The sequence below is a fragment of the Polyodon spathula genome, chromosome 7 (genome assembly GCF_017654505.1).
Source record: "Polyodon spathula isolate WHYD16114869_AA chromosome 7, ASM1765450v1, whole genome shotgun sequence".
Classification (NCBI taxonomy): domain Eukaryota; kingdom Metazoa; phylum Chordata; class Actinopteri; order Acipenseriformes; family Polyodontidae; genus Polyodon; species Polyodon spathula.
The window spans coordinates 3,733,560-3,748,905 of record NC_054540.1 but is presented as its reverse complement, the minus strand read 5'-3'; the positions used below and the strand labels follow the sequence as shown (position 1 = coordinate 3,748,905).

General features: G+C 46.9%; 1 protein-coding gene across 2 annotated transcripts in view; it reads left to right on the top strand.

Annotated features, from left to right (window-relative positions):
- Nucleotides 1-11,312, top strand: part of LOC121318020 (dynein heavy chain 3, axonemal-like) — a 222,943-nt gene extending 211,631 nt beyond the window's left edge. Inside the window, exons 74-80 of one of the 2 annotated variants that reach the window (XM_041254202.1) lie at nucleotides 1,999-2,097; nucleotides 2,670-2,852; nucleotides 3,386-3,478; nucleotides 7,084-7,266; nucleotides 8,499-8,609; nucleotides 9,259-9,319; nucleotides 10,272-11,312. In XM_041254202.1, coding sequence (XP_041110136.1) covers nucleotides 1,999-2,097; nucleotides 2,670-2,852; nucleotides 3,386-3,478; nucleotides 7,084-7,266; nucleotides 8,499-8,609; nucleotides 9,259-9,319; nucleotides 10,272-10,417 — 876 coding nt within the window. In that variant the 3' untranslated portion in view covers nucleotides 10,418-11,312. The remainder of the gene's footprint in view (nucleotides 1-1,998; nucleotides 2,098-2,669; nucleotides 2,853-3,385; nucleotides 3,479-7,083; nucleotides 7,267-8,498; nucleotides 8,610-9,258; nucleotides 9,320-10,271) is intronic. The other variant, XM_041254203.1, reaches the window with a different exon arrangement.
- The last annotated feature ends 4,034 nt before the right edge of the window (nucleotides 11,313-15,346 follow it).

Below are 15,346 nucleotides of genomic sequence, written 5' to 3'. Positions count from 1 at the left end.
CACTAGCCAGGGTCTGTAACCTGGAGCTCTGAGGTCCTGGGGGTTTCTATAGTGATACACTAGCCAGGGTCTGTAACCTGGAGCTCTGAGGTCCTGGGGGTTTCTATAGTGATACACTAGCCAGGGTCTGTAACCTGGAGCTCTGAGGTCCTGGGGGTTTCTATAGTGATACACTAGCCAGGGTCTGTAACCTGGAGCTCTGAGGTCCTGGGGGTTTCTATAGTGATACACTAGCCAGGGTCTGTAACCTGGAGCTCTGAGGTCCTGGGGGTTTCTATAGTGATACACTAGCCAGGGTCTGTAACCTGGAGCTCTGAGGTCCTGGGGGTTTCTATAGTGATACACTAGCCAGGGTCTGTAACCTGGAGCTCTGAGGTCCTGGGGGTTTCTATAGTGATACACTAGCCAGGGTCTGTAACCTGGAGCTCTGAGGTCCTGGGGGTTTCTATAGTGATACACTAGCCAGGGTCTGTAACCTGGAGCTCTGAGGTCCTGGGGGTTTCTATAGTGATACACTAGCCAGGGTCTGTAACCTGGAGCTCTGAGGTCCTGGGGGTTTCTATAGTGATACACTAGCCAGGGTCTGTAACCTGGAGCTCTGAGGTCCTGGGGGTTTCTATAGTGATACACTAGCCAGGGTCTGTAACCTGGAGCTCTGAGGTCCTGGGGGTTTCTATAGTGATACACTAGCCAGGGTCTGTAACCTGGAGCTCTGAGGTCCTGGGGGTTTCTATAGTGATACACTAGCCAGGGTCTGTAACCTGGAGCTCTGAGGTCCTGGGGGTTTCTATAGTGATACACTAGCCAGGGTCTGTAACCTGGAGCTCTGAGGTCCTGGGGGTTTCTATAGTGATACACTAGCCAGGGTCTGTAACCTGGAGCTCTGAGGTCCTGGGGGTTTCTATAGTGATACACTAGCCAGGGTCTGTAACCTGGAGCTCTGAGGTCCTGGGGGTTTCTATAGTGATACACTAGCCAGGGTCTGTAACCTGGAGCTCTGAGGTCCTGGGGGTTTCTATAGTGATACACTAGCCAGGGTCTGTAACCTGGAGCTCTGAGGTCCTGGGGGTTTCTATAGTGATACACTAGCCAAGGTCTGTAACCTGGAGCTCTGAGGTCCTGGGGGTTTCTATAGTGATACACTAGCCAGGGTCTGTAACCTGGAGCTCTGAGGTCCTGGGGGTTTCTATAGTGATACACTAGCCAGGGTCTGTAACCTGGAGCTCTGAGGTCCTGGGGGTTTCTATAGTGATACACTAGCCAGGGTCTGTAACCTGGGGCTCTGAGGTCCTGGGGGTTTCTATAGTGATACACTAGCCAGGGTCTGTAACCTGGAGCTCTGAGGTCCTGGGGGTTTCTATAGTGATACACTAGCCAGGGTCTGTAACCTGGAGCTCTGAGGTCCTGGGGGTTTCTATAGTGATACACTAGCCAAGGTCTGTAACCTGGAGCTCTGGGGTCCTGGGAGTTTCTAGATATCATTGAATAATGAACTGAAAGGAGGACAGTTGGTTCAGCTCAGTAGTTGAAGGTACAGGTGGAACAAAGAGCAGCAGGGCTCTCTGGCAGGGATTGTGTGGAGGAAGTGTCTGGTAGTGCTTTAGGGAATGATGTAAACACCCCAACATTGCATTATCCAGGCTCAGCAGTCTGGGGTCTTGCTCACTGGTAAACCCCCAGGGAGGGGAATCCCATGTGCAGGCTTGCTGACGCTGTCTGTCTGTGTGTCGGTCTGTCTGTGTGTCTGTCTGTCTGTGTGTCTTTGTTTGTGTCGGTCTATCTGTGTCTCTGTCTGTGTGTGTGTGTCTGTGTGTCTGTGTGTGTGTGTGTGTATGTCTGTCTGTGTCTATGTGTGCGTATGTCTGTGTGTGTGTGTGTGTGTGTGTGTGTGTCTGTGTGTGTGTGTGTGTGTGTGTGTGTGTGTGTGTGTGTGTGTGTGTGTGTGTGTGTGTGTGTCTGTGTCTGTGTGTGTATGTCTGTGTGTCTGCTGCCTCGCAGGTCTCAGGCGCTGGGAAGTCTTCCACTGAGGTGGTGCAGGAGCTGGCCGCAGACATCCTCTCCAAAATCCCTCCAGACTTCAATATAGAGGATGTGATGGTGAGCAGAGAGACCCTGCCCTGAAACATACACAGGAGAGAGTAGAGCCCATCCTAGCACAGCCTCCTCAAACATACAGAGAGATCAGAGCCCAGCCTAACACAGCCTCCTCAAACTCACACAGGAGAGAGAGCCGAGCCCATCCTAGCACAGCCTCCTCAAACACACACAGGAGAGAGCCGAGCCCAGCCTAACACAGCCTCTTCAAACACACACAGTAGAGAGAACAGAGCCCAACCTAACACAGCATCCTGAAACACACACAGGAGAGAGAGCCGAGCCCAGCCTAACACAGCATCCTGAAACACACACAGGAGAGAGAGCAGAGCTCAGCCTAACACAGCCTCCTCAAACACACACAGGAGAGAGAGCCGAGCCCAGCCTAACACAGTCTCCTCAAACACACAGAGAGAGCAGAACCCAGCCTAGCACAGCCTCCTCAAACACACACAGGAGAGAGAGATAACCCTAGCCTAACACAGCTTCTTGGAGTAAAGAGCTTTGAGATCCTAACCCTGAGAGTTTGCTGCTGACCTGTCTATCCTCTCCTCTCCTCTCCTCTCCTCTCTCAGCAGCGCTACCCGATCTGCTACAGCGAGTCCATGAACACGGTGCTGGTGCAGGAGCTGCTGCGTTTCAGCCGGCTCACTGGCACAGTGCGCTCCAGTCTACAAGACTTGGGCCGGGCCCTGAGGGGCCAGCTACTCCTCTCAACTGAGCTGGAGGACATGTTCAACAGCATCATCATGGGCAAGGTGCTGTGAACCCACCCTCACCCAGTCCTGCCTCTCCTTCAATCACATAGCCCCTCTCCCCTTCAATCACCCAGCCCCTTCTCCCATTCCATCACCCAGCCCCTCTCCCCTTCAATCACCCAGCCCCTCTCCATCAATCACCCAGCCCCCCTCCTCTCCCATCAGCCAACCCCCTCTCCCCTCCCATTAGCCAACCCCCTCTCCCCTTCCATCACCCAACCCCCTGTCCCCTTCAATCACCCAGCCCCCTGTCCCCTTCAATCACCCAACCCCCTCTCCACTTCAATCATAGCCCCCCTCCCCTTCAATCACATTGCCACCTTTTCCATCACCCAGCCCCCCCTCCCCTTCATCATTGGAACCTGTAATATCTCACGTATGCAACACTTCAGTGTTCTGTAAATAACTAGTAAAGGTGAAATAATGTATACGGATATTTTGCTATTTTCAACATGCTGTTTGTTGGTCTTTGCTTTTCAAAGCCCCCTCCCTGTTGTCAGTGCGCTGGTTTAATCTGCTCCCCGTGTCTCCAGGTTCCTGCCATGTGGTTGGTGACATCATACCCATCTCTGAAGCCGCTGGGCAGCTACATCAGCGACCTGCTGCTGCGACTGCAGTTCTTCAGGGTGAGAGCGCGCTCAGTCTCATTCAAACGGTAGAGATGAGCACCAGTCACAGGCAGACACGCTGCTGCAGGGAAGCAGAGCCTGCCTCTTTCATCACAGTGTTTGGGGTTCTGTACACAGCTATGGACTGCGCAGGGGGTGGGATCAGGGTTCTAACTCAGACTGCACCTACCCCTGTCCCTCATTGCATTGCATGTAAAATGAAAATCGTCAATGCCCAAAGGGTGATATTCTTAGCAGTGCTATATATATACAGTGGGTTGCGAAAGTATTGACCCCCCTTGGAATTTTTCCTATTTTGTTGCCTTACAACCTGGAATTAAAATGGATTTGTATTTGGATTTCATGTAATGGATTTCGTGTAATGGACATACACAAAATAGTCCAAATTGGTGAAGTGAAATGAAAAAAATAACTTGTTTCAAAAAATTCTAAAAAATAAATAACAGAAAAGTGGTGCGTGCATATGTATTCACCCCCTTTGCTATTAAGCCTCTAAATAAGATCTGGTGCAACCAATTACCTTCAGAAGTCAAATAATTATTTAAATACAGTCCACCTGTATGCAATCTAAGTGTCACATGATCTGTCACATGATCTCAGTATATATACACCTGTTCTGAAAGGCCCCAGAGTCTGCAACACCACTAAGCAAGGGGCACCATGAAGACCAAGGAGCTCTCCAAACAGGATAGGGACAAAGTTGTGAGAAGTACAGAACATCCCACGGAGCACCATTAAAGCCATTATTAAAAAATAGAAAGAATATGGCACCACAGCAAACCTGGCAAGAGAGGGCCGCCCACCAAAACTCACGGACCAGGCAAGGAGGGCATTAATCAAAGAGGCAACAAAGAGACCAAAGATAACCCTGAAGGAGCTGCAACGCTCCACAGCGGAGACTGGAGTATCTGTCCATAGGACCACTTTAAGCCGTACACTCCACAGAGCTGGGCTTTACGGAAGAGTGGCCAGAAAAAAGCCATTGCTTAAAGAAAAAAATAAGCAAACACGTTTGGTGTTCGCCAAAAGACATGTGGGAAACTCCCCAAACATATGGAAGAAGGTACTCTGGTCAGATGAGACTAAAATTGAGCTTTTTGGCCATCAAGGAAAACGCTATGTCTGGCGCAAACCCAACACCTCTCATCACCCTGAGAACACCATCCCCACAGTGAAGCATGGTGGTGGCAGCATCATGCTGTGGGGATGTTTCTCATCGGCAGGGACTGGGAAACTGGTCAGAATTGAATGAATGATGGATGGCGCCGAATACAGGGAAATTCTTGAGGGAAACCTGTTTCAATCTTCCAGAGATTTGTGACTGGGATGGAGGTTCACCTTCCAGCAGGACAATGACCCTAAGAATACTGCTAAAGCAACACTTGAGTGGTTTAAGGGGGAACATTTAAATGTCTTGGAATGGCCTAGTCACAGCCCAGACCTCAATCCAATTGCGAATCTGTGGTATGACTTACAGATTGCTGTACACCAGCAGAACCCATCCAACTTGAAGGAGCTGGAGCAGTTTTGCCCTGAAGAATGGGCAGAAATCCCAGTGGCTAGATGTGCCAAGCTTATAGATACATACCCCAAGAGACTTGCAGCTGTAATTGCTGCAAAAGGTGGCTCTACAAAGTATTGACTTTGGGGGGTGAATACTTATGCACGCTCAAGTTTTCAGTTTTTTTGTCTTATTTCTTGTTTGTTTCAAAATAAAAAATATTTTGCATCTTCAAAGTGGTAGGCATGTTGTGTAAATCAAATGATACAAACCCCCACAAAATCAATTTTAATTCCAGGTTGTAAGGCAACAAAATAGGAAAAATGGCAAGGGGGGTCAATACTTTCGCAAGCCACTGTAACTGCAATTTTCAAAACAATGCAAATTAGAGGCTCAGCCCATTAACAGAATCCTTTGTTTGGGGGGAGGGTGGGTGCTTCTCCTCTCTCTGTTGGCAGCGCTGCACTGAGATGTGATAATGAGTGGGTGCTTCTCCTCTCTCTGATGGCAGCGCTGCACTGAGATGTGATAATGAGTGGGTGCTTCTCCTCTGTCTGTTGGCAGCGCTGCACTGAGATGTGATAATGAGTGGGTGCTTCTCCTCTGTCTGTTGGCAGCGCTGCACTGAGATGTGATAATGAGTGGGTGCTTCTCCTCTGTCTGTTGGCAGCGCTGCACTGAGATGTGATAATGAGTGGGTGCTTCTCCTCTCTCTGATGGCAGCGCTGCACTGAGATGTGATAATGAGTGGGTGCTTCTCCTCTCTCTGATGGCAGCGCTGCACTGAGATGTGATAATGAGTGGGTGCTTCTCCTCTCTCTGTTGGCAGCGCTGCACTGAGATGTGATAATGAGTGGGTGCTTCTCCTCTCTCTGATGGCAGCGCTGCACTGAGATGTGATAATGAGTGGGTGCTTCTCCTCTGTCTGTTGGCAGCGCTGCACTGAGATGTGATAATGAGTGGGTGCTTCTCCTCTGTCTGTTGGCAGCGCTGCACTGAGATGTGATAATGAGTGGGTGCTTCTCCTCTCTCTGATGGCAGCGCTGCACTGAGATGTGATAATGAGTGGGTGCTTCTCCTCTGTCTGTTGGCAGCGCTGCACTGAGATGTGATAATGAGTGGGTGCTTCTCCTCTGTCTGTTGGCAGCGCTGCACTGAGATGTGATAATGAGTGGGTGCTTCTCCTCTCTCTGATGGCAGCGCTGCACTGAGATGTGATAATGAGTGGGTGCTTCTCCTCTGTCTGTTGGCAGCGCTGCACTGAGATGTGATAATGAGTGGGTGCTTCTCCTCTCTCTGATGGCAGCGCTGCACTGAGATGTGATAATGAGTGGGTGCTTCTCCTCTCTCTGTTGGCAGCGCTGCACTGAGATGTGATAATGAGTGGGTGCTTCTCCTCTGTCTGTTGGCAGCGCTGCACTGAGATGTGATAATGAGTGGGTGCTTCTCCTCTGTCTGTTGGCAGCGCTGCACTGAGATGTGATAATGAGTGGGTGCTTCTCCTCTCTCTGTTGGCAGCGCTGCACTGAGATGTGATAATGAGTGGGTGCTTCTCCTCTCTCTGTTGGCAGCGCTGCACTGAGATGTGATAATGAGTGGGTGCTTCTCCTCTGTCTGTTGGCAGCGCTGCACTGAGATGTGATAATGAGTGGGTGCTTCTCCTCTCTCTGATGGCAGCGCTGCACTGAGATGTGATAATGAGTGGGTGCTTTTCCTCTCTCTGTTGGCAGCGCTGCACTGAGATGTGATAATGAGTGGGTGCTTCTCCTCTCTCTGATGGCAGCGCTGCACTGAGATGTGATAATGAGTGGGTGCTTCTCCTCTCTCTGATGGCAGCGCTGCACTGAGATGTGATAATGAGTGGGTGCTTCTCCTCTCTCTGATGGCAGCGCTGCACTGAGATGTGATAATGAGTGGGTGCTTCTCCTCTCTCTGATGGCAGCGCTGCACTGAGATGTGATAATGAGTGGGTGCTTTTCCTCTCTCTGTTGGCAGCGCTGCACTGAGATGTGATAATGAGTGGGTGCTTCTCCTCTGTCTGTTGGCAGCGCTGCACTGAGATGTGATAATGAGTGGGTGTTTCTCCTCTCTCTGTTGGCAGGACTGGATAGACAGGGGCGCCCCAGCTGTGTTCTGGATCTCAGGGTTCTTCTTCACTCAATGCTTCCTGACGGGGGTGCTGCAGAACCACGCCCGCAAATACCACGTCCCCATTGACCACCTGGGCTTCCAGTTCCACGTGATGGACCCCCCTAGCACCAGGACCCCCCCTTCGCCACTGCAGGTTTGACACATTGCAGGCATGCATGCTCTCCCCGAGATACTGGCTGCTGCTGTATTTCCAATAGTCTTTATTGCTGATCCCTTTCAAATCCAGCGCATTACCTCTAGCAGTATGGTTGGCCCCTTGTTTTGTGCTTAACAAGAACTTCTGGCACATTGCACATTGATTACAGAGAACTCTTATGTAATAAAGCTCATTGAATTCCCACTGTTGGCAGCGTTGCCCTGTCTGACCCTGTGTGCTCTAAGTGCAGTGTGTGTCCCTGTATTGTGTGTGTCACTGTGACTTTCTGTCTCTGTATTGTGTGTGTTTCTGTGACTATGTGTCTCTATATTGTGTATGTCTCTGTGACCCTTTATCTCTGTATTGTGTGTGTCTCTGTGACCCTGTGTCTCTGTGACTCTGTGATCCTGTGTCTCTGTATTGTGCTTCTCTGTGACTTTGTGTCTCTGTATTGTGTGTGTCTCTCTGACCCTGTGTCTCTGTATTGTGTGTGTCTCTGTGACCCTGTGTCTCTGTATTGTGTGTGTGTCTCTGTGACCCTGTGTCTCTGTATTGTGTGTGTGTGTCTCTGTGACCCTGTGACTCTGTGTCTCTGTATTGTGTGTGTCTCTGTGACCCTGTGTCTCTGTATTGTGTGTGTCTCTGTGTCTCTGTATTGTGTGTGTCTCTGTGACCCTGTGTCTCTGTATTGTGTGTGTCTCTGTGTCTCTGTATTGTGTGTGTCTCTGTGACCCTGTGTCTCTGTATTGTGTGTGTCTCTCTGACCCTGTGTCTCTGTATTGTGTGTGTCTCTCTGACCCTGTGTCTCTGTATTGTGTGTGTGTGTCTCTGTGACTCTGTGTCTCTGTATTGTGTGTGTCTCTCTGACCCTGTGTCTCTGTATTGTGTGTGTGTGTCTCTGTGACCCTGTGTCTCTGTATTGTGTGTGACTCTGTGACCCTGTGACTCTGTGTCTCTGTATTGTGTGTGTCTCTGTGACCCTGTGTCTCTGTATTGTGTGTGTCTCTGTGACCCTGTGTCTCTGTATCTCTGTATTGTGTGTGTCTCTGTGACCCTGTGTCTCTGTATTGTGTGTGTCTCTGTGACCCTGTGTCTCTGTATTGTGCGTGTCTCTCTGACCCTGTGTCTCTGTGTCTTTGTATTGTGTGTGTCTCTTAGTCTCTGTATTGTGTGTGTCTCTGTGACCCTGTGTCTCTATGACCCTGTCCCCTGTGCCTCTCCCCTCACAGGTGGATGGTGTGTTCATTCAGGGCTTGTTCATTGAAGGGGCTCGCTGGGACCAGGAGAGGAGGACCATCGCAGAGTCTCTGCCCAAAGTCCTGTTCGAAAGCCTGCCGATCGTATCCTTACAGCATTCAGGGGTGCCAAGCAGGGCCCACACAGGATTGTTACTGTCTAACCAATAATATCCCAGAGCTAGACTGAGTCCAGGGCTAAACCTAGCCAGTATGTGCTAGAAGGGATGAAACTGGACCTCTCATCAAATCAAGTGTATTAATGGGACAGTTAGCGAGGACCCCAGCTTCAGAACAGCAGCAGCAACTTAGTTATTATCTATCATTGTACTACACAGGAAGGGTGTAGAAGCTTTTGTTTCTTTTAAGCACGTAACTAACATTCCACACGAAGAGTCTGATTTGATCAAGCTGTACCAGATCCAGCCAGGATAAGCCACAGCTTGATTATATGAGAGCATTTCCCAGCACTGCAGGGGATCTCTCAGGATTGTATCCGTAAAATACTTTAAAACATCGGGGTGTAGACAGGTCAAATCAAAGCCTTGGCTTAGACCCAGCATTCCTGCTACTGAGATACAGCACTGAGTTTCTCTGAATATATGAAGTGAAATATTGAACAGATGCCTGGGAGATTCACCTGTAAGAAATCGTTTTTTTTTTTTTTTTAGGTTCATACTTGTTGGTATTATTGTTGTATTGAAAAGGCATGTTTCCCTGGTTAGTCAAACTCTTTCTGAACTAAACCCTTCAGATCTGGTTAAAACCAAGTGAGAAATCTTCACTGAAGGAGTCCTCCACATACGCATGTCCAGGTGGGTTAAACTCCAACAATCTTATTGCTGTTACAATGTGCAGGTCGAGATTTCCCTGGATGCAACACAGTTAGTTGCTGGTGTTATTTGAGACACAACTGTCTGCAGTTCGGGCTTCTCCTCCCCCTCAGCAGTTTCATGTGGATGAAAGATGAGATTACTGTACTTGCCGCACAGCACAGAAACCTGGTCCAGAGGTCACAGCTGGAAATTAACTTGAGACAAACCTCAGGACAGAGTTTAGGAGTTTGGGAGACAGGTTAATTGGTCATGCTGTTGATGCTGATTTCACTGGGCTCAACCAGCTACTAGGAGCACTGATGGTCCAAATGACCTCCTCTCGCCTGGATATTTTCCTGTGTTTTTATGTTCTAACCACATTTGTCTGGGTATCCAGAATGCAAAGGGTTAAGTTTTCACAAACTGATTTAAGCAGCCATGGCAGGAGTTTGCTTCTGTTCCCAGTCTGACCTTGTATTATCCAACATGACCTCTGTGTGACCTCCGTAGCAACACGTCTGCTGAAGTGTTTCCACGACACTGTGCAGAACATGCTCAGCCAGCGAATCATTGCATTCCTTTTACAAGTATCAGGACTAAACAACACAACTAAAAACCACTGCATTAGGGTCATGTTTCATACACTGCATTTTGTTTTCTAATTGTCAGTGCAGCAGGCAGTGTTGTGTGATCCAGTGCCGCTACGGATTTTGTCCCGTCGGTGAGATGAGATGAGATGAGGTTAAAAGCTGGCTTGTGGCATGTGGGTTCGCCAGTTCGCTCCCAGCCTGCACATTGTTACAAGTCTGGATTCTTCTGTGAGGCAGTTATCTGTCTTGCCCCATTAGAGCAGAAGCCTTTCCAGACACTTGCTTGATTGTGAAACAAAAAGATAAAAGATCAGTATAGTTCCACATTTTATCCACATTCCTCTACTCTCTCCCTTTTGCAGTCTACAAAACCAGCGTGCGACGCGGGCTGCTGTCCACCACTGGTCACTCTACCAACTACGTGCTGACCATCCAGCTGCCCTCGGAGCGCCCGCAGAACCACTGGATCAATAGGGGCGTGGCCTGCCTCTGTCAGCTGGACTATTAGGATTTACAGGCTAGTCCCATCAGAAAAAAAAAACGCAAACACTGTGTGTTGGGATTAGCAATACCTTAACAGTGGAGTCTCGTTCCCATCACAGGAAAGGACGTGTAGGGGTGACAAGCTTGTGATTTCCACCCAGGAACTGCTGTTATACCATTGCTTTCATCCCCCATATAACAAACTCAAGGCAACGTTGACTTTATCTCTGGTCCACCTAGGGGCTTTAAACCACAAGTCGAGAAGTTTCATACAGTAAATCACCTTCATACAGTAAATCACAAGATCAGGTGTGTCTGATTATTCCCATAGTAAAACCTGAAAGGGCTCAAAGTGATTTGTAATGGGAGCCTTGATTCCATCTCTGAATACAGAGCATGCAAATAACGATGCCAATCATATCGACAAGCAGGTGCCTCAGTGCAGGAAGGAACTGTAGTTTTCAATCCAAGCAGGGGTGTTATCTGCTAGGATTCGTGCTGTTCTCAGGCAGCATTCAAAACCAGGGAGACACGTCACACATAGTAAAACATTGTTAGGAGGGCTTAAACAAGGTTGAGAAGCACTGTTTTAAGTGAAAGAGCGCACACGCAAAATATCACTCAGTTAAAGACCTTGAACCATGTATCCAATTCAAGCGCCTGGGTTACTGGACAGCTGTGAGAACAACTCGGTACACCACCTCAGCAACTCTGACAAGACTTCCTTGTGTAAAAATAAAATGAAATAAATAAAGTTAAAAGCGTAATTTGTTTGGCAAGTTAAAGATAAGTTTATACTATTGTTTTAATCAATCTTTTATACTGTGATAACAGTTGGAGGTTTTTTTTTTGCAGGATCCTGAAAATAAAGTACTGCTCTACATTCTAAAAATGGCTTTAAATCCACTCTGCTTGCTTGTAAGGAATATATTGAATATTATAAAATCGAACACAAAAAGGACTTCAGATTGATATCCCCATTGGGCATGATTTCAGATTGATATCCCCATTGGGCAGGATTTCAGATTGATATCCCCATTGGGCAGGATTTCAGATTGATATCCCCATTGGGCATGACTTCAGATTGATATCCCCATTGGGCATGACTTCAGATTGATATCCCCATTGGGCATGACTTCAGATTGATATCCCCATTGGGCATGACTTCAGATTGATGTCCCCATTGGGCATGACTTCAGATTGATATCCCCATTGGGCATGACTTCAGATTGATATCCCCATTGGGCATGACTTCAGATTGATATCCCCATTGGGCATGACTTCAGATTGATGTCCTCATTGGGCATGGCTTCAGATTGATATCCCTCATTGGGCATGACTTCAGATTGATGTCCTCATTGGGCATGGCTTCAGATTGATATCCCCATTGGGCATGACTTCAGATTGATGTCCTCATTGGGCATGGCTTCAGATTGATATCCCCATTGGGCATGACTTCAGATTGATGTCCCCATTGGGCATGACTTCAGATTGATATCCCCATTGGGCATGACTTCAGATTGATATCCCCATTGGGCATGACTTCAGATTGATGTCCCCATTGGGCATGACTTCAGATTGATATCCCCATTGGGCATGACTTCAGATTGATATCCCCATTGGGCATGACTTCAGATTGATATCCCCATTGGGCATGACTTCAGATTGATATCCCCATTGGGCATGACTTCAGATTGATATCCCCATTGGGCATGACTTCAGATTGATATCCCCATTGGGCATGATTTCAGATTGATATCCCCATTGGGCATGACTTCAGATTGATGTCCTTATTGGACATGACTTCAGATTGCTGTCCTCATTGGGCATGACTTCAGATTGATATCCCCATTGGGCATGACTTCAGATTGATATCCCCATTGGGCATGACTTCAGATTGATGTCCCCATTGGGCATGACTTCAGATTGATATCCCCATTGGGCATGACTTCAGATTGATGTCCTCATTGGGCATGACCAGATTGATGTCCTCATTGGGCATGACTTCAGATTGATGTCCTTGATTGGGCATGACTTCAGATTGATAACCCCATTGGGCATGACTTCAGATTGATATCCCCATTGGGCATGATTGCTGTCTTCAGATTGATTGATCCCCATTGGGCATGATTGATTCAGATTGATTGATCCCCATTGGGCATGACTTCAGATTGATATCCCCATTGGGCATGACTTCAGATTGATATCCCCATTGGGCATGACTTCAGATTGATATCCCCATTGGACATGACTTCAGATTGCTGTCCTCATTGGGCATGACTTCAGATTGATGTCCTTATTGGGCATGACTTCAGATTGATATCCCCATTGGGCATGACTTCAGATTGATGTCCTCATTGGGCATGACTTCAGATTGATATCCCCATTGGGCATGACTTCAGATTGATGTCCCCATTGGGCATGACTTCAGATTGATGTCCTCATTGGGCATGACTTCAGATTGATATCCCCATTGGGCATGACTTCAGATTGATATCCCCATTGGGCATGACTTCAGATTGATGTCCCCATTGGGCATGACTTCAGATTGATATCCCCATTGGGCATGACTTCAGATTGATATCCCCATTGGGCATGACTTCAGATTGATATCCCCATTGGGCATGACTTCAGATTGATATCCCCATTGGGCATGACTTCAGATTGATGTCCTCATTGGGCATGACTTCAGATTGATATCCAGATTGCTGTCCTCATTGGGCATGACATTGGGCATGACTTCAGATTGATGTCCTCATTGGGCATGACTTCAGATTGATGTCCTCATTGGGCATGACTTCAGATTGATGTCCTCATTGGGCATGACTTCAGATTGATGTCCTCATTGGGCATGACTTCAGATTGATGTCCTTATTGGGCATGACTTCAGATTGATGTCCTCATTGGGCATGACTTCAGATTGATATCCCCATTGGGCATGACTTCAGATTGATGTCCTCATTGGGCATGACTTCAGATTGATGTCCTTATTGGGCATGACTTCAGATTGATGTCCTCATTGGGCATGACTTCAGATTGATGTCCTCATTGGGCATGACTTCAGATTGATGTCCTCATTGGGCATGACTTCAGATTGATGTCCTTATTGGGCATGACTTCAGATTGATGTCCTCATTGGGCATGACTTCAGATTGATGTCCTTATTGGGCATGACTTCAGATTGATGTCCTTATTGGGCATGTCCTGCTGTATTATTATATCCCAGTTTGGTGTTAGACTCAGCAGTTCATCTGTAACTATACCACTCAATAGCAGGATGTGCAGAAACAAGAGAATAAACTAGTCCAACTCTGTCTTGATCAATGCCTATTCCAGCAGTTGTTCTGCCTAAACTGAACACGTTTATTGTTAGAATTTCTACATCTTCAAATTGTAATATAGTGTTCTATAATTACAGTATCTAATATGTCATGTTAAATATAATAGTTTCATTATAGCTGATAGTGGATAATTGCCCATATTGACAAACAGGTACCACAGCAATATAGACCCATGATCTCGTACAGAACACAAAAGAGCGCTTGAGAAAGACATGGTGAAAAGACCTTTGTAAAAATTTGTCAGGATTTTAACAATGAAAAGAAAAATGACATGTTATTTAAACAGTTGTAGCAACATGAGGGGAGATATAATCCTGTTTTTCAGAAACCCGCCACCATCTTTAAAGAATCTTTTCCAAAGTGATGATGAAGTCCATCTGTACCACAAGAGGGCATAATAAATGAAGTCCTACCATTTACAATAATATATAATCCATTAAGTCTTTATTTTAGAAAACTCTTACATTAGAACACAAAGGGATTCACTGAATGTTTAATAAAAGAAAAACAAATCTAATTCTCCAGCTCTCAAATTGCATTAGTGACAAGGAACCCAGTCGAGCAAGGCAGGCAAGGATCATTTGCTCCGATGCCCAACCTGTAGCAAGTTTATGAGATTCATGAGTATTAAAGTATGTCCAACCTCAAACCAGCAGAAAGTGGAATCCCACAGGGGCTGGGTTACCTGAAAGCTTCTTGCATGAGTGGAGATGTGAATGTTTGCAGATCTCAGAACTGTTAACCAGGCAGTAACCAGCTGTCTACAGCTCAACCTGTTCAGTTACAGCTAAATGCAAAACCACTCACTGCTGCTTCAATATAAAGCTTAAACAGCAGCACACAGCTCTACCCCCTTTTCATCTCACTCATTCCACCCCTCTGGCTCCCTGACAGCTGCTCACATATTCTGGAGGTCTGCTGCCTCATCCAGTTGTGTTGCCCCTCAATGTAAGTGTGTGTAAGGCGATTACATTATGCACTCATGTAATTAACACAAATATTTCTTGAAAACGTCTGTTTTTTTTCCTACTAAAACACTGGAACATATAAGTATCCCAATCTAAACTCTCTGCTATACCTCCAATTTAACACAGATAATGTGTTCATCCCAAAACACCAGCATTCTGCCACAGCCAATTCCACATTTAATACAGCGCCCTATACACACAGGGAGAGTCTCGGGGTGCTTCACATAGTAAGCAAAGAAAAAAGCAAAACACAATTCTACAAAAAAAATAAAACAATCTTTAAAGTTATATTATATACACACACACATATATCACACCTGATCAAACTAATGTTTGTGTTTTAAGAAGGGGAAGAGAATGGAAGCAGCTAGGTAGGAAGTTCCTTAGTGTGGTGCTAGATGGCTAAAAGAACACAATTCATAAACACGAGATTAGGGACTGTATTCCTTTTTAATTTACTTCAACCAAGAACTACTGAAAGCAGTTAAATGAACTCAGCTGATGGTCATGCTTCTGGTAGCTTCCACTAAAGTTTCACACAATGCTTGCAAGAAGCAGGATCCTGCTGCTTGTATCAGAGGCTCAGCAGACATCATTCAGCAGGTGCTGTTCAGAGCACCATTAAAAGGAGATCATAACAAGATG